Source organism: Ranitomeya imitator, chromosome 9 (assembly GCF_032444005.1).
Source record: "Ranitomeya imitator isolate aRanImi1 chromosome 9, aRanImi1.pri, whole genome shotgun sequence".
Lineage (NCBI taxonomy): Eukaryota > Metazoa > Chordata > Amphibia > Anura > Dendrobatidae > Ranitomeya > Ranitomeya imitator.
The window spans coordinates 9,128,097-9,149,297 of record NC_091290.1 but is presented as its reverse complement, the minus strand read 5'-3'; the positions used below and the strand labels follow the sequence as shown (position 1 = coordinate 9,149,297).

Genomic DNA, 21,201 nt, shown 5'->3' with positions numbered 1-21,201 from the left:
GTGTCTGGCAGCAGCTTACTCTCCTCTCACCATAGAAAACACTTCGGCTGGAGCTACATGGTGGCATTGGCTGTGACATCCGTTGTGCGCCCAAAGTTTTTTAGGTGTCGTCCTGTTGCCGCAGGTGTAGCAGCGAGCTTTGGTCATACGACAGGTGTTACCGCCAAAGTCGCCATGTAGCCCCGGCCAAAGTGTCCAGCTGAGCGGTCACGTGTTTGGCGGACAACCATGTAAGATCGCCCGATGATACAGCAGTCACACCCGATCACCTTTGTTTAGAGAATTGTTGTATTATCATCCTGCTTTTCCACAAACCTATAATACTTTAAAAATTAGATTTTTTTAGGGACTCGTTGGCCGCTACTGGGGAAATGATTTGTAATCCCGGGTATAATGCACTGACCCTTCTCTCTGGGATCCCTATGGATATTCTGCTTGCATCTCATAATCCCGTACATGAGGATTGTGGCCTGTAAGTACCAGCAGCACGCACACGTGGGATCGCTCCTATGTACGAACGTACAGGGAACATCTGGCTTTAATAAAAATGTAAAAACCACACAAAGCGTCCATCGGATCCATTACACCAGCGAGCAATAAACCTCTCGGGGCGCCTGCAGAGCATTTCTCCCAGAGGCTGCACGGACTAGAATGGGACGGTCAGTCGGTAAAATGCACTTGAATATGCAGGAAAGTCTCCAGTTTTTTGTTCATACAGTATTTTGCTGACGTACTGGATCATTACGTCCCCGATTATTGGGAAAGCACGAGAACCATCCCGCCATGAACCACTATGCGAGGATAAGAAGCAATGTGGTTAGTTAGGCAGCCATTTTTGCAGATGCCTGCAGCTGTCAGTGCGTGCTGGGAGTTGTAGTTTCACTTCATCATGAGTGCCCAAAGCTGCCCCCATCCTACGATCAGGATGCATTTTTTTATTTTCACACTTTAAGTATGTGATATATAATAGAAATGTATTTTTGTTTTTAGGAACGGAAATGGCATCTCTGATTGTAACCCCGGTGAGTGTAACCTCACATCCGCTTACGAAATGACCAATACATGCAGTTTTGCAATTGTTTTTATCCTTTTTTTTATTTTTTCTAGATGAAACTTTATTGGATTCTGCAAAAAATGACAACCCTATCAAGGTACGTGGAGGATTTTAAAAGAAGGGTTGGGTAATTACAGGTAATATCTAGACCGGGTGAGGCACAAACATTTTTTAGGCCGTGGGCCACGTTTTCCAGAGGCCACCAGCGTCCCGGCATCACTCCGCCTGCGCATGGACGCTAAAGGGACTTTGTTTCTTTAAGGCAGATTATTAAAAAGTAATAACGCACAAAGTGACCCCTTTTATAAAGACACCCTTGGCATTATAATCTTTGCAAGGACCACTCAAGGGCTTCTGAGATTCCTTTGCTTTGAATGTGTCTCCTAGAGGTTAATATGGCCCCTGTAAGTCAAAAGGATTGGCGTTTGTGGGTTGCACCATTGCCGTTTGTGTTTCGTACCTGCACTATAATATGGACATGACTGGCTGGCGCTTTCTAGTACATTTCTTCTCATTGATCTCAGTTCAGAGACGCACACCGTGCTGGTGGGAACCTGGCTCAGAAGGACTTCAGTGGTTGGACGCTGTTACATCACGCAGTAAATGCCGGGAGCAAAGAGATTGTCAGATATATTATTGACAATGGTGAGTGTCTGTGGCATCAATGGAGTGTTTTCATCTCAGCCGTTTATGCATCGGTCACAGGCGGTCAAGACTCACTGTCCGACATGGTTTCTGTCACTTTCATCCACTTCTATGGGAATTATAGACCCAGCATTGCGCAGCCCACTCTTTCTAAAGTTCCACCCTCCTGTGATTACCTTTAACTTTCAACCATTGCTAAGTGTACCCCTGTGCCCCAGTGATGAACACATTCACTCTCAGAAAGAAACTGCAGCGATCAGCCTATCCGGGGACTGACTGCTGGAATCCACAAGATAAAATGTGGACAAGCCCTTTAAGGATTAGCTTTGTATATAACTCACTTTTTCTGCTGGAGGTTATGAGACCCCCCACACTTGGCTGAATTCATCAGGTCTGTCCTCTGTCAGCCAGATGGGTGGAATGTAGTATATCTGAGCGACCCTCCTAATGGATGGCCTTCCAAGTAATATATGGATGGCCAGGGGGCTCCTGAGCACAGGACCCTCCTCTAAGATGTCCATGGGCCATATAGGCAAGGGCCGTCCTGATTGAACATCCCCTTTAAAGCCCGTCACACGCAGATATGATCTGTGTAGCCTCAGGCTGTATCCAGTTGTCTTCTGCCATAATAACATTTTGTCTTTATTTTTTTTCTCTCCTCCCTTGTCAAGCTCCATCTGAAATCCTGGATGTTGCCGAGCTGAAGAAGTAAGTTTCACAAGCGAACGCCTGCCAAGCTTCATTATGTGGCCGAGGCGCTGAGTCATAACGCGGCATTAATGTAAAAAATGACTCAGAAGAGGAATGTTACTGATAAAAAAGGCCAAAAAGTGGCCTCTGCTGAGGTCCGTCCAGTAATATGTCCCCCGCCTGCAAACTATAGGACGGCCACAGCCGCAAGCAGCAGAGGATAAGTCCGTGTAGGCTCATGGGGGGTGTAGGAAACTTCAGAAAGTTACATGTGACCTTGTATAGTTCCTACATTATCCGAAATGGAACTTTTTATTAAATGGTTATTCCTAAAATCACAAGTACTGTAATCCCCTCCCCACAAGGTAGTAGATAACTTGCAATTCGTTCGTGATTCACCTTTTTTGGGATAAAAGATAACTTGTGATTTTTGGGAATAAGCCCAAAATGCGAGAAATCCCGAGTGTCTCACTACTTTTACATTTTAGGGGGGTTATCCCAGGACTAAGACTTATCCCGTATCCAAGGGATGAGTAATTTTATATACATGCTCGTCAAAAATACGCATAACTAGTCAATGGCTCCCCTGCATGTTAATAGAATGGGGTCCCGAGCCCCCATTTTTTAGGATTTGGAGTAGAGTGGACATTGAGCATTCACTATTTAAAGGCATTGTCCAGGATTAGAAAAACATGGCTCCCCTTTTATTCTATAAAGCCCACTGGTTTACAGGTTGTCTGCGATAACACACACAACCTGTAGACATGGGTGGCGCTGTTTTTAGAAGGCAGTCATGTTTTTAGGAGTGGACAACTCTTGTTTTTAGATATGAGATAAACTGGCAAGGAGTCGGTAGTTAAGTAAAAGAAGTTTGCTAAACTTAATATTTAAAGGAACTTTATAGAAATCTAGAAAATACTTATCTCCTGCCAGATACTGACCGGCACCATAGAGTCCGGAGCTGGATGTGTCCTGGTGATAGGTTCCCCTATAAAAGTGGTATCCAGATCACAAGGACGATCTGCTGGCTATATGATCATTTTTACCTAAGTCCCCGATTCGGGTGATCGGACCCTGATTGATATCGTTCAGCCATCATCACCCCAAGTCTGGTGTGACCAGAAGAGGACGGAGGACCCTCATTCCAACAATTGGTTGGGGTCCTGGTGTAAATATGATCATTTTTATAGGCTGAAATGCCCCTTAAATCTACAGACCCCAAAGATTTCTGAAGTATCAACATACAGACTCATCTAGAATTACTGATCAGGTTCTGGAAGCCAAAGGATTAAAGTTCTGACTCCACTTTGTATCTTCTCTCCTCGTCTTTCAGCGGGGAGACGGGTCTGCACCTCGCGGCATCTCTACGTCAGCGCACCATCTGTCATTACATCGTAGAGGCCGGGGCATCACTCATGAAAACCGATCTACAGGTGTGGTCTTACTGTGGAATTTTCGGGGAGGAGAATAGAATAATAATTTTAAAAAAAAGTGTATTCCTTATTGGTGACGATATTACCTTGTTTTTCTTGGTTTTATGACTTTTTTTTTAAATTTTATATATTTTTTTGTTTCCTTTTGCAAAGATCAAGTTTTTTTAAAGGGGTATTCCTACTTAGTTCAGTTCATCTATAGCATACCCACAACGTATAAAGCTGTGGGCCGAGGACAGCAGCTCTTTTTTTTAGAATGAAACCCTATCATGCGGCGTGTGGGAATGACGATCTCTACTCATTTATATGGAAGTTCCAAAAATTGCATGTTTGGCAGTTTTCTAAACTCCCTCGCAAATGGATATAGAGAGCCACGCATGCGCAGCCACCTCTCCACTATTATCGGCGCATGACGGCGCCATTTTTGTGAGACAGATGCAGATCCTAATGTCCCATTTCTTATACTTTGTGGAAATGCCTTACACGCGCTAAATGGTACTACCCCTTTAAGGCATAGCTCAATGTGTCGATATTGAACTATGCCTTCTGATACCGGATGGTGTTAAAGGGGTTGTCCACCTCATTGTTAGAATGAAAGCAGATCGCATGGTTTCCTGCCACTGCAATCCCCAACAATCAGTTACGATCTGTGGGGGGAACGCAGCAGCAAGGGCTTCATTTTCCTGCAGCGCCCCCACAGGTGAAGAAAATAATGACTCTGTACAGACATGCCGGGTCCTCCAGGGACAGATTTTTTTTCTTCTATTACAGCCCGTCTGTTCTGGCTAACAGGATGGAATAATCATCCAGCAGCTCCACCAGTACAGCAGAGGGCAGTGAACCCAGCAGCCGGTCACAGGTGCTGGTGACACCTCTCAGTGTATTGTTAATTCCCTTTTTTTATTCTATATTTTTTATCTGTTTTGCACAAATTAGTGTGATTAAATCAGGTTTACTTAAAGTACTCCGGATCCCATAAATTACAGGTGCGCTCCACTGCTCGGAATCACATGGTTATTATGAGTTCAGCTGTACCCCTCTGCCTTAAATCCTCTACCCCCCTACCCTTCATTCCTTGCCCCCGCCAGACAGCTGGAAATACAGAGGTGCCTAGCAGGAATGGCAGAGGGTGTAAAGCTGATGAGGAGGGGGCCATAGAGGGAGGGGGGGACTGTTAGCATAGGGGATAAGACAGAAGCTGAGGAATTCCAGACAGCTGCCGGCAGCCTCGCCGCCCCCTCCCTCTCAGATTGCCCCCTGCCCTGCAGCTGCAGGTTTTAATGTGCATTCCTTCCCCCCTGGCTGGTCCTGAGACTGCTCCTCTAATGATGGGGCAGTGGGACATGCTCTGCACGGACTTATCTGGGGGCAGCGGTGTCAGTATTGGGTTAACCCTGGACCCTTTATGCACTTAAATTTTGCATAAGAGAAGAACACTCTAACATTTTGTGAATAGGAAGTTCTTAAACGTTATGTCGGCATTATAGATATCAACTGATCAATGTTTAGAGTCCAGTTATATGTTGCTGATGGTCTTTGAAAATCGATGTTGTTCTCTATAATCACACGCGTATCAATTCCGCTTGGGTCTAAAAATACCGTCTATGAGGACAGTAAGCACCTACAAAGTACGGTTAGATTATTAAGGACCCACTTTAAGGTGCTAAAGTTGCATCTCGCTAACCATAGGTAAGATTTGCAGCCACCACTAGAGGGAGCTCCCTGCATACTGTGCTATTATGGAGTTTAATGCGTACATTTGTATGCAGGGAGCTCCCTCTAGTGGTGACTGTATGAAGGCAGTAAGAACAGTGTTTCAGCTGTATGTCTATGCAGGGGTCTGTATAAAAACATTCTTTTTGACCATTTAAAGAGCGATTAATTATAAGTGACTTAGAACATAATTTTGGAGCGATTCTGCAGTAGTAAGGTGAGGTTTTTATGTTCTATCTTCCTCAAAAAATCTTTCCCATCACAAACAAATAAAACCTAGCCTAATGGAGATCATTGGGTCCCAATTATCCCCTCCATTGATCTCTGATTACTGTCCATAATAATGTGGGGATCAGCCATTATTGGTCCACACATAGACACCATAGGTCCGGCACTTTGAGTCCTTCCACCAAGATTTCCCTGTTTCTGGGAATGGGATGACTCATTTTGTTTCTCAGTAATGAGTGAAAATAGGACAGATTAGCGGCCAGAACTAAGAGGGGGCTCCTGGATGTGTCTGCAGTTATCATCTAGTGTGGCATGAAGGTGATGAGACGGAGAAATGATAAAACTGAATCTGTCAAATACTGAACTCCTTGTGTTTCCTCCCTCCAGTAACCTATATATGCCCGACATTGCCATTTCCGTTTGTGGTTCTATCACTACTCCCCAGCAACATGCCTGCTGTCTCAGGGTCACACTTGATTCAGATCTTTCCGTCACTCCGCACATCCAATCACTGACTCACTCATGTCACCTGCACCTCAAAACATTTCTAGAATTTGACCTTTTCTTACCTTTGACTCTGCAAAAACTCTTACTGTCGCTCTTGTTCAATCTCATCTGGACTATTGCAACTCTCTACTAATCGGTCTCCCTCTTACTAAACTCTCCCCTCTCCAATCCGTCCTGAAAGTAGCATCCAGGATCATATTCCTCACCAGCCGTTACACCGATGCCTCTACCCTGTGCCAGTCTTTGCACTGGTTACCCATCCGTAACACCGATGCCTCTACCCTGTGCCAGTCGTTGCACTGGTTACCCATCCGCTACACCGATGCCTCTACCCTGTGCCAGTCGTTGCACTGGTTACCCATCTGTTACACCGATGCCTCTACCCTGTGCCAGTCGTTGCACTGGTTGCCCATCCGTAACACTGATGCCTCTACCCTGTGCGAGTCGTTGCACTGGTTACCCATCCGTTACACCGATGTCTCTACCCTATGCCAGTCGTTGCACTGGTTACCCATCCGCTACACCGATGCCTCTACCCTGTGCCAGTCGTTGCACTGGTTACCCATCCGTTACACCGATGCCTCTACCCTGTGCGAGTCGTTGCACTGGTTACCCATCCGTTACACCGATGCCTCTACCCTGTGCGAGTCGTTGCACTGGTTACCCATCCGTTACACCGATGCCTCTACCCTGTGCCAGTCGTTGCACTGGTTACCCATCCGCTACACCGATGCCTCTACCCTGTGCCAGTCGTTGCACTGGTTACCCATCCGTTACACCGATGTCTCTACCCTGTGCCAGTCGTTGCACTGCTTGCCCATCCGTAACACTGATGCCTCTACCCTGTGCGAGTCGTTGCACTGGTTACCCATCCGTTACACCGATGCCTCTACCCTGTGCCAGTCGTTGCACTGGTTACCCATCCGTAACACTGATGCCTCTACCCTGTGCCAGTCGTTGCACTGGTTACCCATCCGTTACACCGATGCCTCTACCCTGTGCCAGTCGTTGCACTGGTTACCCATCCGTAACACTGATGCCTCTACCCTGTGCCAGTCGTTGCACTGGTTACCCATCTGTTATACTGATGCCTCTACCCTGTGCCAGTCGTTGCACTGGTTACCCATCCGTTACACCGATGCCTCTACCCTGTGCCAGTCGTTGCACTGGTTACCCATCCGTAACACTGATGCCTCTACCCTGTGCCAGTCGTTGCACTGGTTACCCATCCGTTACACCGATGCCTCTACCCTGTGCCAGTCGTTGCACTGGTTACCCATCCGTAACACTGATGCCTCTACCCTGTGCCAGTCGTTGCACTGGTTACCCATCTGTTACACTGATGCCTCTACCCTGTGCGAGTCGTTGCACTGGTTACCCATCCGTAACACTGATGCCTCTACCATGTGCCAGTCGTTGCACTGGTTACCCATCCGTTACACCGATGCCTCTACCCTGTGCCAGTCAAAGCACTCCGCGGTTCTGCACCACCCTACATATCCTCCCTCATCGGTCTACCACCCTAGCCTTGCCCTCCGTTCTGCTAATGACATAAAGCTTAAATCCTCTATAATCCGAACCTCCCACTCCCGTCTTCAAGACTTCCCTAGCCTGAACACTTTGATTTGTTCCCAACACCCACACTTTCAAGTGTGGCCTAAAAACGCATTTATTTTTTTTTCTGACTGGCCGATCGCCCCACCTCACTTATCTAACTATCTGTTTCACCCATACAAATTTATTTTTCAAAATCCTGACCCTCGTAGCATCTGTTCACACCCTGCATACACTTATTAGCCCTCTGTTCACTGTACTGTACACACTGGCCGCTGACCGGTTCATGCAGCATTATGTGAAGACCCTGGTTAGTATATTATTGATATCATTAACCCCTATTTCCTCATAGATTGTAAGCTGGCGAGCAGTTGGACCCCCACTGATTTTGGTATCTGAGTTTTACAAACTATAAAGACATTACAGAATAAGTAAAAGTTCCCTCTAAAACGTAAAGTGCTGCGGAATATTTTGGTGCTATAAAAATTATTAAATGCTGCTAAAGAGGATTTTTCAACATTCTAAATTGGTAAAAATGCAACGTCCCTCTAAAAATTACACAAAAGCTGAGTGGTAGATAAATATCAGGAATCGTACCAATATATTCTGACCTGATCCAGGATTATGTGACTGCTGCGGATCCAATCACCAAAAGAGCATAAAAACATGGAGAGTTTGGGGGTCATGTCCGCGCTGGTGGAGAAATCGTCAAATGTCAGAGATACTATAAAATAAGCGGTTTCTTTTTTTTTTTTTTTACACGATAAGTAAAAAACCTTAACAATAAAAAAAACAATGTTTTTCTTATTTCCTGAATAATGAGTAGGTTACACTTGGAAATGCGTAGAAAACAATAACCGTTTATTTTACATTGTTTGACAATTTCTCCACCAGCTGGCAGCGCCGATATGAACCACAAATTCCCCATGTTTTCACTGTCCCTTTAAAAGCAAGCAACTTTGCAATTTATCTTTTTTAAAAGTTTCTTTTGTTCACCGACCACCATTGCAGTGTATCAGAGGTGGCCGGTTTCTTGGGCAGCAGTGCTACGCTTACAAGCTCTTCGCTTTAGAACTTGTAAATGCTGATCTTACACTCCTCCGATGATGCAGAGGCAAATCCGCAACCTACATGTGTTAAATCTACAGCGTCTCTTTTTAATTTGTGTATTTTCTCCTCTGTGAGTAGATGAGATATAATAAAAAATCATTCACAAGTTTCTGTCCAGAAAATACGCTGTTTGGATGACCCATGTGAACAGGACGCACCACAATTTGGCGAAACCTAGTGGCCCAAAATAAGCCAACTAACAGAAGAAGACCTTTTAGTCCAGACAGTCTGTACATGCGCCAGACGGCACGAGCCACTTTGCCGCTACGTTTGCTCCGTCTAAAAGCGTTAGTAAATCCGCCCTACTGTGTTACTTCTAGTGCTGGAGAGGAGCTGGCGAAACTCTCTGTTCCGAAACGTGAGGCATGGAGGTTATGGAGAAATGTGACTTATTACAATCTGTGCACAGCGATGCAGTAAAAAATAAAATATACAAACTATGAAAAAAAATTCTATCTGTATTTCAGGGAGATACTCCAAAAAATCGGGCCGAGAAGGCGAAGGACTCAGAGCTTGCTGCATACCTGGAGAACAGGCAGCACTATCAGATGATCCAGAGAGAGGATCAGGAAACGGCCGTGTAACAAGAGGACTCATCCCCACAAAAACTTTTATTTGCTCCTTTTAAAAAATAAAAAAATCCTAAACTTCCTTACCCCCTGTTCTGGGGGGAAACCTGCACCTTTCTCACCCCCCCCCCCCCATGTAACTTACAGGAAGCCTTACCGTACCTCTCCTGGAAGCCCCGCCAGGTGGACTCAACACTTGCTGGAACCACTAGCTGTGTATGGACCCCTTACCTGCCATGGGGGCGCCCTCATGATACAGAGACTATGGCTCTAATTTAAGTAATTCCTTCCCCTCCGCAATATGCTTCCATGGTAGAACCTTCCTCCTCTAGCGACCTGCTCACTGTGCTTGGCCCCCCGCTGTAGCTGTATTTTTGGATTCCCTCCTGTCCGGCCATCTAGGGCCGGTAGGCCGCGCTGTCCTCCTGGTCATTTCTAAGGATTCCTCTGGGATCCGCTAGGGCACACGACTGCCCTGATCTTGCACATATGGTCTCCGCAGCCGGGGCTAGTTTACATGCGTTTTTGATGTTCACCTCTCATTCGATGGCTCTCATCGATTATTATTTTTTTCTCGGTAAAGATGCATATGTTGGGTTGTTGTTTTTTTTTTTTAATTATTTTACGTTTTTTTAAATCCACATTAGTCGTGTGCGGTGTAGAAATGTATATACATATGTACATGTCGTAGAACAGCGAGTCCTGCCTTCTCCGCAGATACGATCGTATTTATCGACCTGGTAGCAGTAGAACTTGTTGTGAATTGGAGCAGTAGGAATTTTTTTAATTTTTTTTTCTTTTGTACATAAAATGTGCGACTCGTTTATGTCCAGGGTGTTATTCAAGTGTTTACACTGGATCGTAACGTCATCATGGTGTAAGCCATTGCTTGGTGTTCAGCGTCACCTGCCGGTATCGTTCTGTCGACCCTGGTTCATACATTTTGCTTACTCCCAGCCATTTTGAAGTTCTTCATGTTGGGAGACCCTGTCACAAGGACTATCACTCATCCCAAGTGTGGCTTTGGCCTTGTAGTGACTGATTGCATGCATCGGCTCAGAAAATGGCGGCCTTCGATACGAGTGGTTTTATGGGTTCACTGTAAGGCTGTCGGCGCAGCAGCCGTGTCGTCTATTTCCTCTCACCGAGACGTCCTGTTCAGTGTGATTTTAGTTATTTTATTTAACTTATTTCTTTTTATTAATGTTTTAATTCATAATTTTGTACTGAGACCGAAGCCTCTGACCGCGGAGCGACACAACCCGATCAACTCCACTGACTTTATTCTCCCCGATCTCTGTTGCTCGACAATCAAAGATATGTTTTAGGGGTGAAGGCAAGTTGCCCTCAGTCTCCCGTATGGATCTGGATACAAACGGAAATTGCGCCTTTTTTTTTTGGATCTCTGCCTCCGCCCTGAGCACTTTACCATTAAAGTACACAAACTCCAAGCAATATGTCTGCTGTGCGCAGAATTAAGTGCATCGAGACCTGAACGTTTAATGTCTAATAAGCAGATTACGTGACGACCAACCAACTCCCAACATTTGTGCGTTTGATGGCCAGTCAGACCCAATGTTTTGTTTTTTTATAATGGTCGTTTGTGTTTTTTCTCTCGCTATTTCGTGTTTCTGTGAGAACACAACTGAGAAGTAAGAAACTTTCAGGGCTTAAATGGGTGTAGGAAAGCAAAGAGGTGGTCTTGCCCATAGCAGCCAACCAGTTACCAACATTTCTGCTCGCGTTTGTCCCATCTTTCGCGGGAATGCCCCCCTGGGGTTTACATTGACCGTGTCCCCCTGGGGTTTACATTGACCGTGTCCCCCTGGGGTTTACATTGACCGTGTCCCCCTGGGGTTTACATTGACCGTGTCCCCCTGGGGTTTACATTGACTGTGCCCCCTTCTAACCTTGCCATTTTCCATGTGTAACCCATAGTGGCCAACTGTCCTGGCAAAAGTGGAGAATCCTATTTTTTGCAACAATTTTTTTCAACAAAGTTTTTCCTGGGACTGTCACGATTTTTTGGAAACCGTCCTGGTAAATTCGTGAATATACTGAGATGATAAAAGGTGGGTTTTACACAAAATGGATTCACAAATAGATGTGTAGGAGTTGTCTTCTATTGGATTGGTGCTAAAACATCTCGAAATCGCCGACATCAATTTTGGTCAAACATTTCCGGAATCTAACAGTTCTGGAATGCTTCTTATACCCCGGCACATCTGGGAGGTGGGACCGAGCGAGGCATGGAGGGACGGGGAAGATATGTGGACCTGAAAAGGGAACGTGGTCCCGTGGCGATGTTTGGCTGCACACTAGGCGCCAACTAGCTAAAGACGGCAAGTTCAGTGTAACGTAGAAAATGAGACGTCTACTGATTGGTTACTATGGGCCACGGTTCTACACCGTCATGCTTCGGCCATATTGTTGGCCTTGAACTAGTACAGTCGCGAAGGAGAGACTTGCCCATAGCAACCAATCAGATTGCTGCTCTCATTTAACCAGTGCAGGATTGATGGTGAATGAGGAGATCTGATTGGTTGCTGTGGGCCCAGTATGGTGGTCGATGCACTAGAACAACATGGTTTTATTGAATTTTGAGAAAAATCTAATTTTCATGGATATTAAAGAAAAGTATATATTATATTGTATTCTATTTTAATGAGAACATATGACTGTCGCTTTTATTACATATTACAGGGTAAATACCCACGGATGTCATAGTATTCCTGTGTACCTGTTACCCTCAAAAAAAGGGGAGCCATTTTGTGGGAAATCATAAGGTCATCATTCAGAAGTAACAAGCATAATGGCAGAAGCCATTTTTGATGAAGAGCCAGATCACACGACCGCCATATACAACAAAGTATATGAAAACACCAGCGTGCTTTGCTCTAATCTCCATTACCCATGAGAATCTGTCAAGGTGAGGGTCTTCTTCTAATTGGGGCTTCTATTAGACCAACCCAGCAGGTATGCCGGCACTCGCTCCCGGTCTCGGCAGTCTTAGTCCACACCACATTACGTGGCCGATTGTATAGCACCTATATGATGGATCCTGACCAGGAGCGCAAAAGCACAAAGCAAACATATGCATCTGCCATTGTGAAGCTGGACTAAAGGAGCATTTCATTGTCCTCCTTTAGCCTTGACACACAGCAACACGTACAAACTTATACTGCACATGTGCAAAATAACGCCGTATGTGTGCAAAATAACGCCATATGTGTGCGAAATAATGCCGTATGTGTGCGAAATGACGCCATGCGTGTGCGAAATAATGCCGTGCATGTGAGAACTTAGTTCAGATTCACAACGGCAATGAATGTGCCCCTTAAAGGAACTTTTTTGTGGATTTTACATTGATGGACCATTTTTTGACAGACCCTCCCAGGCGATGAGCGGCCGTCCCTACGCTGCAGTACTCACAGTAACGGACTTCTCTTTTCGGTTATATTATACAGCTGACTCCCACTTCTAACTGTCGGACGAGAGATAGGTCCTCTCCTGGGATCTTGAAAATTGTTATACCTAAATTTCATGCAAAAAATTAGTCTGAAAATAAAGCCTGCAATGTCAAAATGCCCCTTGAATTTACCTACACTTTAAAAGGCATTAAAATCCCAACCCTCCATACTCCCCTTTTATAGTCCCCTCGCTTCCCCCCCTAACAAATGGAGCAAAAAGCCATCAGAATGACGTGTACCTTAAAATGGTGCCAATTAAAACTCAAATTCTTCCTGCAAAAAAAAAAAAAAACCCACGAAAACCAACAAGCCCTTAAACGACATACAAAAAAAGTTTACTTTTATTCTTTTTTTTGAGGCCTATTATTTTTTATTAATATTCTAAGCCTTATAATAACATATAGCAAAAAATACTACGGTGATGTTCAAAACAACCCTTCTAGCAATAAAATAATCTGGCTTTAGGGCAGAACTTTAAGGAAAATACAAAAATTGGCTGTAGTGGAAAGGAGTTAAAATCTGAACTTGATTTATTATGTCCCACAAAATGGCTGCCTCCACCAAGTGGGGTAACGGGTCCACTTTACGTCCAGATGTCGGGCAGACATGAAGCACACGGGGACTCCGCCGTTACTCCGTATTGTGACGTTTTACCTTTTTACTGTTACAGCTTGTTTTATGTTGTTTCTCAGGGTGCCGGATGGTGGGGATTAATCTCACTAACCCGGCGCCCATCCCCCATCCCTGACACCACCGTGTGTGCGCAATACTGGGTTTCTGTATCAGAACATGAGTGTGACCTCTGTTTTTATAGCAGTTGTGTTAGTGATCGTCTCACTCGTCACCATCGCGCTCACGTTGTGTTTGCCTCCTCTTTCCGTCCGGGGAGACGGCGGCATACCACTTGTCACAACTACGTATTGTTTTCTTGCCATTGAAATAAAATATTTACGGATTAACATTGTCGCTTGCTGCATTTTGTGCTTGTCCTACCAGTTATTCTTAAAGGGGTTGTTATGTAGGTGTGTCAGTGCATGGAGCATGTGCAACGCCATAGTTTGGGTCTGTACAGTCTCCATACATACTCCCGTGTGTAAGAAGATATTCTCTCTTGGAATCATTGCTCCTTACATATGGCGTCCACTGGATTTTTCAGTCTGATTTATGCAGATTTCCCTCCGTACACAATGGGACGTACAAAAAAAAGTTCTGTTGAAGGCACATACACCTCTATGGAAGCCGTAGTATGGCTCTATGGACGGCGCATGTGCTCTACTGCAGAGTGCAGCTTTTACTCGTGCCACCAAACATGTTGTATGCCGCTATATCCCCTAATGAAAAGCCTGTACTCAGTGATATTTGTATGGGGATTTTTTTGCACCCACTTATTGTAAAGGGAACAATATCTTTTTTTTTTTAGCTGGAACCTAATTCTGGCACAAATGTGAATGGGAATTATGGCAGTCACACCCATATTCATCATGATTGAAGTGGGACTCCAGGTGGAAACGTTGCACGGCACAAATACAGCGTGAGGGCAGATGGCCGTGACCTAACAGCGGGCTCTGGACACAGGTCAGTGTTTCTGAACCCAGATTTTGTTAAACCATCGTGTTCCCTTGACGCTGGTTGGCGTCTCCCCAGATGAAGGCCTCAAGATCTGTAAGGAAAGAGCGCACGTTATATGTTCCTACAAACTATTGTTGAAAAGCAAGAGTTGGGAATCCAAAAATATCTTTGCTCTACATCCAACGCCTTGACGTTACCGTCCATGTGGTTCCGGTCTTATTGGCAGTACCGGCCAGGCCATGCTGTCTACGGATACAGCCAAAGTTCACATCTTGTGTACTGCAGTTCTTACTTGACCGGTTTATAACCCTGTAATTGGACTTGGATCAGTTCATCCTGAGCTTCTTGGAGACCATCCCAGATTGTTAAAGGAAAATTGCAATATGATTTTTAGAATAATCTGAATAAAAACATGGATGAGGCTGCGTCTTCATAAACTTGGTCAGGCTGTTTGCCATGAGTTGGCTCGAATTCTGTATGTTTCCTGCAAAAACAAATATCTATGGCACTCCATTATTCCAAATCCGCTTTCTGTCGTATAAGGCAAGGGCTAAACAAGATTGGGGTGTCCACCAGTCCAAAAATCACAACCCATTATTGATGTGGCAACATGCCCACCCATTGGATTTGGCCTTAGAAGCAACTGCAGGAACATTCATCTGTGAGCTCCTTGAATGTCTACTGCTCGCTCTATTTACACCGGCTGTAGAAGGGAAGTGTATCTTCTGTGATCCAGGAAAAGAAAGAAAATGATGGGACACCGGCAGCATCTAGTGACTACAATGGGGATTTCTCTAGGCTTCTATTGTGGAAATAAACACATGCAAAGTGAAGAGTAAGGCTACTTTCACACTTGCGTCGGTACGGGTCCGTCACTATGCGTCGGGCTGACGTACGTTGTGAAATTTGTGCACGACGTGGGCAGCGGATGCAGTTTTTCAACGCATCCGCTGCCCATTCTGAAGTCCGGGGAGGAGTTTCGGCCGCGCATGCGCGGTAGAAAATGGCAGACGCGACAGACAAAAAAAGTTACATTGAACTTTTTTTTGTGACGACGGTCCGCCAAAGCACGACGGACGCGACATGTGGCCATCCGTCACGATCCGTCCCTAATACAAGTCTATGGGCAAAAAACGCGTCCTGCGAGCACATTTGCTGGATCCATTTTTTGCCCAAAACGACGGATTAAAAAAAACGCAAGTGTGAAAGTAGCCAATATTATGATATACAGTATCAAAAGAGTAAAAATGACAAGACGTCACCAGCACTTGAGAGACCCTATTACTATAATGGCCTTCTGTCTTGGTGTTTTGAATCTGCAAAAAAGCTTCCAATACAGAAGTGAACACAGCCTAAAATGTGAACACAGCCTAAAACGCATGCAAGCTGAACAATAAGCGCATCAGCGTTTCATCCAGATTTTATAGTCTAAGATGCCATTTTGCACACTCCATTGGCCCTTACGCCCTCTCGGAAGCAACTCCAGCTAAGTAGGATTCCTCTCCAGCCATCTTTTCGAACCATGGAGTGACAGTAAGCAGTTTTGGTTGAACATTGGACCTTTAAACCCTCGGGGCTTCTACATATTCTCTATAACCGCATGAGTCACTCTGTCAGACATGATCATACGCCCTATTGAGAAATCTTCAAAACCCTTCACTTTTGTTTCTTTACTGGATAATGCTCCAGCTGGAAAAATTTTGAGCTCTTTCAAGCTCTGCGTGCCATTGTTCTTTCCAATTCTGCTCATTTGCCATCCATAACTCGCACTACTTGTTGCTGAAAATCAAGACTAAAATGATATAAAAAAAACTTACCCTCATATTACGTTTTTTAATATTCTTCATTATTTTGCACTTTTTTTAATCTTCACTTGAAGATTAGGATAGGACACGAATGATTTTGCTGCATTGTGACACATAACGAAGTGTGTGGGGTCTGCTCCGCAGGACCTCTTTTATGGGGTCATTGCTCGCCACCTTCAGTGTGAGCAGACTCTTAATTTGAGCGATTATTAAACATGGCCGTGTTCATTCCTCTTCCTGAGCGAATATCGGGCACGCACCTGGAGATCAAAGTGTGATCCTGGCCATTATGTAGATTGCAGCTCTTTGTAATTAGCGTCTCTGCTATGGTAGATAACGGCTGCTGCAAAAATTCCTACACACATTTTTGATCATTATACATTATAAAATACTTTTAGGGTTCTTTTTAAAATGGTTATTCCCCACTAAGGCAAGTAATCCCCTACCCATCTTATTAAGCTTGCACCAGCTCCAAGAATGGGGCTCTAAAATTCCCCATAACAGTGGAAGCCCCACCACTCAGTTGATTGTCTATGGGACTGCGGTAAAAGATTTCGCTATCGCTGGCAATCACATGGGATCATCAAGGATATTAAGAACTGGGCTCTGAATTGCCCCAAGCTCGGACCCCCATCAATAAGCAATTTTTTCCCCTTATTCTGTGGATAAAGCCTTATTCCCGACTGGGCAAATTCAGGGCTGATACTTTGCCTTCTTTTTTGCCCCTTGATATTAGAATTTTCCATCCTAAGCAGAGTATTTGTAGTAAAATATGGCGACTTTGATTTTTCTAAAATGTGCATCTTAGACCGTGCGGAAAATTACATCCAGTCCAGAGATTTCTGACTTGAAATATCATCCGCTCCCCTTTATGATTGTTTTTTAATTAGAAAAACCAATATAAGGAATAATTATAGGACCGTGCCCCGGACGTGCATTCAGAACTATTCATTGCTTTCAGTGAATAGAAATGCAAATTCTCTGACAAGGAGCAAGACTGTGGCTCCCACACATGGTCACAATTATTACGATCATTTGCATATTGACAAGGGCTGGAATTTTCTCACCAGGTGTAAGGAACAAATGAAGACAATCATGGCTATGAATAGAGAGCCGCGCGTGCTGGGCAAGGCCTTCTGCAAAGGTCATTGATCGCCATTTTTTTGGAACATTTGGTAGCTTTTGTTTAGGAGCACCTGTCGTGTGTGGCCGTGGAACCGACATAATTGATGAAACCTATAAAAGTGTGTGAGGGGGAGACTGACGGGGAACTTATATGGGGTATACGAGTTCCATTATTTTTCTATATTCAAGTTCTCTTAGCATTTTGGACCCATGTAGATTCAGATCCAGGGCTGGCTTTATTATGGTGGTAACTGGTGTGGTTACAGAGGTCTTTGCTGCCTCCCCTGCTGATGGGACCTTTACAGAGGTCTCTGCTGCCACCCCTGCTGATAGGGTGGTTATAGAGGTCTCTGCTGCTTCCCCTGCTGATAGGACCTTTACAGAGGTCTCAGCTGCCTCCCCTGCTGATAGGGTGGTTACAGAGGTCTCTGCTGCCTCCCCTGCTGATGGGACCTTTACAGAGGTCTCTGCTGCCTCCCCTGCTGATGGGACCTTTACAGAGGTCTCTGCTGCCACCCCTGCTGATAGGGTGGTTATAGAGGTCTCTGCTGCCTCCCCTGCTGATGGGACCTTTACAGAGGTCTCTGCTGCCAAGGGTGGTTACAGAGGTCTCTGCCGCCTCCCCTGCTGATGGGACCTTTACAGAGGTCTCTGCTGCCAAGGGTGGTTACAGAGGTCTCTGCTGCCTCCCCTGCTGATAGGGTGGTTACAGAGGTCTCTGCTGCTTCCCCTGCTGATGGGACCTTTACAGAGGTCTCTGCTGCTTCCCCTGCTGATGGGACCTTTACAGAGGTCTCTGCTGCCTCCCCTGCTGATGGAATGGTTACAGAGGTCACTGCTGCCTCCTCTGCTGATGGCACCTTTACAGAGGTCTCTGCTGCCTCCCCTGCTGATGGAATGGTTACAGAGGTCTCTGCTGCCATCTCTGCTGATGGCACCTTTACAGAGGTCTCTGCTGCCTCCCCTGCTGATGGAATGGTTACAGAGGTCTCTGCTGCCTCCCCTGCTGATAGGATGGTTACAGAGGTAATTGCAGCCACCTTTGCTGATGGAAAGGTTACAGAGGTCTCTGCTGCCTCCCCTGCTGATGGGACCTTTACAGAGGTCTCTGCTGCTTCCCCTGCTGATGGGACCTTTACAGAGGTCTCTGCTGCCTCCCCTGCTGATGGAATGGTTACAGAGGTCTCTGCTGCCTCCTCTGCTGATGGGACCTTTACAGAGGTCTCTGCTGCCTCCCCTGCTGATGGAATGGTTACAGAGGTCTCTGCTGCCATCTCTGCTGATGGCACCTTTACAGAGGTCTCTGCTGCCTCCCCTGCTGATGGAATGGTTACAGAGGTCGCTGCTGCCTCCCCTGCTGATAGGATGGTTACAGAGGTAATTGCAGCCACCTTTGCTCATGGAAAGGTTACAGAGGTCTCTGCTGCCATCCCTGCTGACCCAACACCTCAGATGACCTTAAATGAAGCTTTGAGTTCTGTATGGCAGTGCCACTTCCAGCATATGTGGTACTGTACATTTATTTTTTTGCTGTAAAAAGCACTGTATTGAGGTGTTTTTGGACCAGAGTATGGCTCCATTATTTCGGCACCATGCTGTAGAGGGCTTACAGTAACACTGTATGGTTATTTGTACACTATATGACAGCTCACCTTTATGGTGGTGGGAACATAAAAAATGTACGGTACCTCATTGGCCCCATCCAGTGAAACACTCGCCATGTTTGCATTTGTTTTTGCTGTAAAGACTGATGACACCACTTTACTCCTCAGGGACTGATGGTACCAGCTGATGAATAACAAAACCTCTGGACCCCAGGACTTGGGTGCAAAACATGGTGACCAGTCTTATTTTTAGTTTTTATTGTTGATGCATTTCATATATTTCTATAGAATAAAAATAAAAAGTTACCAGGGAAGTTTGTACAATAGTTTGTAAAGTGTGCCACTAAACCTGGGATGTTAGGGGCCCAATGATCTCCCAACCCCAAGGTTAAAAAAATAAATCTGGAATTTATTTCCATTGCTCACGCAGTGGCAACATATTCCACGGCGCTGTACAACTCTCCAAACGATGAATGTGAGGGGGAAACTGCAAACATGGGGGGGCTACGGTACAGCAGGGGCCCTACAGTACAGCAGGAACCCAATGGTACAGCAGGGGCCCTAGGGTACAGCAGGAACCTAATGGTACAGCCAGGGGCCCTAGGGTACAGCAGGGGCCCTAGGGTACAGCAGGGGCCCTAGGGTACAGCAGGGGCCCTACGGTACAGCAGGGGCCCTACCTTACAGGAGGGGCCCTAGGGTACAGCAGGAACCCAATGGTACAGCAGGGGCCCTAGGGTACAGCAGGGGCCCTAGGGTACAGCAGGAACCCAATGGTACAGCCAGGGGCCCTAGGGTACAGCAGGAGCCCTAGGGAGGGTACAGCAGGGGCCCTAGGGTACAGCAGGGGCCCTACGGTACAGCAGGGGCCCTACCTTACAGGAGGGGCCCTAGGGTACAGCAGGGGCCCTAGGGTACAGCAGGGGCCCTACGGTACAGCAGGGGCCCTAGGGTACAGGAGGGGCCCTAGGGTACAGCAGGGGCCCTAGGGTACAGCAGGGGCCCTCTTGCACATTGTGAATTGGTGTCCAGAAGATTTAAGTTACACTAAACTTTGTTTTCGTCTGTATTTTTCACATTGCAATATTGAAGAGTATTCTATAAATTGTGTGATATATACGTGTATAACTGCACACACGTGACTGCGCGAGCCTGGTGCTACCAGCGACCCTGTGCCGTCCGGGAGCGTTACTGCCTGTTCTCTGGTTTATGTATATAGGCTGCTGTTTATGACAGTCGGTTTATCTTGTGTATACAATCTCTTATCGCCTGCCTCATTTTACCACCTTTGTATATGACCTTATTCTGCCAGACACAACAAGCATTTTTTACTGTTGTGCAACCATCGACACCACAACCACCGACTAGGCCTCAGCAGGAAAGGCTGTGTAAGAACAGGCCCTGTTGCCCATAGCAACCAATCAGCACTCAGCTGACATCTCTGAAACAGCTGTGGTGTAATGAAAGCTGCACCGTGATTGGTTGCTATGGACAAGGATGGTTTTGATATGGCCTTATATAGACCGTGAGCGTCTGCCTCAATATCAGTCCCTTACACACACACATAGTACAGGGGTATGAAGCGGGATCAGGGTGGGCTTCATTTTTACATAAAGGACCCCCCAAAAAAAATCCAATTTATAAAACAAATAAAATTCATTAAACTGTATGGTAAGTGCTCCCCCCCTTCCCCCCCCCCAAAAAAAAAAAAAAAAAATACATATTAGTAAAAAAAAAAAAATGAAACTCTAGAATTACCCTTCATTAGTCACTGCATTCTTCCACCTTCACGCCCCCCAAAAAAATATGACAAAAAGCACTAAAATCCCATCCCATATAACCCAAAATGGTATCGATAAAACTCCCAACTCGTCACACTCAAAAAAAAAAACAAGCCCCCCAGAACTCCAGCAACCAAAAAAAAAAAAAAAGTTACAGGTCTCGTAAAATGTAAAAAAACAAAATTAGGTTTGTATGGCCAAAGCTCTGATTTTTTATTTTTTTTGCCACTAAAATACTAAAAATAAAATGTACAAATTTGGTATCGGCGTAGTCATGCAGACCTGAAAAATCAAGTTACCATTGCAAAAAAAAAAATGAAACAATGGCAGAATTTTTTCTCTTT

At 45.5% G+C, this 21,201-nt stretch overlaps 1 protein-coding gene across 8 annotated transcripts in view; it reads left to right on the top strand.

Moving 5' to 3' along the window:
• DGKZ (diacylglycerol kinase zeta) overlaps positions 1-14,785 on the top strand; it is a 172,992-nt gene extending 158,207 nt beyond the window's left edge. For 7 of the 8 annotated variants that reach the window (XM_069740308.1, XM_069740307.1, XM_069740306.1 and 4 more), the window contains 6 exons: positions 991-1,022; positions 1,108-1,151; positions 1,579-1,699; positions 2,371-2,407; positions 3,723-3,822; positions 9,402-13,937. In XM_069740308.1, coding sequence (XP_069596409.1) covers positions 991-1,022; positions 1,108-1,151; positions 1,579-1,699; positions 2,371-2,407; positions 3,723-3,822; positions 9,402-9,518 — 451 coding nt within the window. In that variant the 3' untranslated portion in view covers positions 9,519-13,937. Of the gene's footprint in view, positions 1-990; positions 1,023-1,107; positions 1,152-1,578; positions 1,700-2,370; positions 2,408-3,722; positions 3,823-9,401; positions 13,938-14,393 lie in introns of those variants that run through there. The other variant, XM_069740305.1, reaches the window with a different exon arrangement.
• Positions 14,786-21,201: the final 6,416 nt, after the last annotated feature.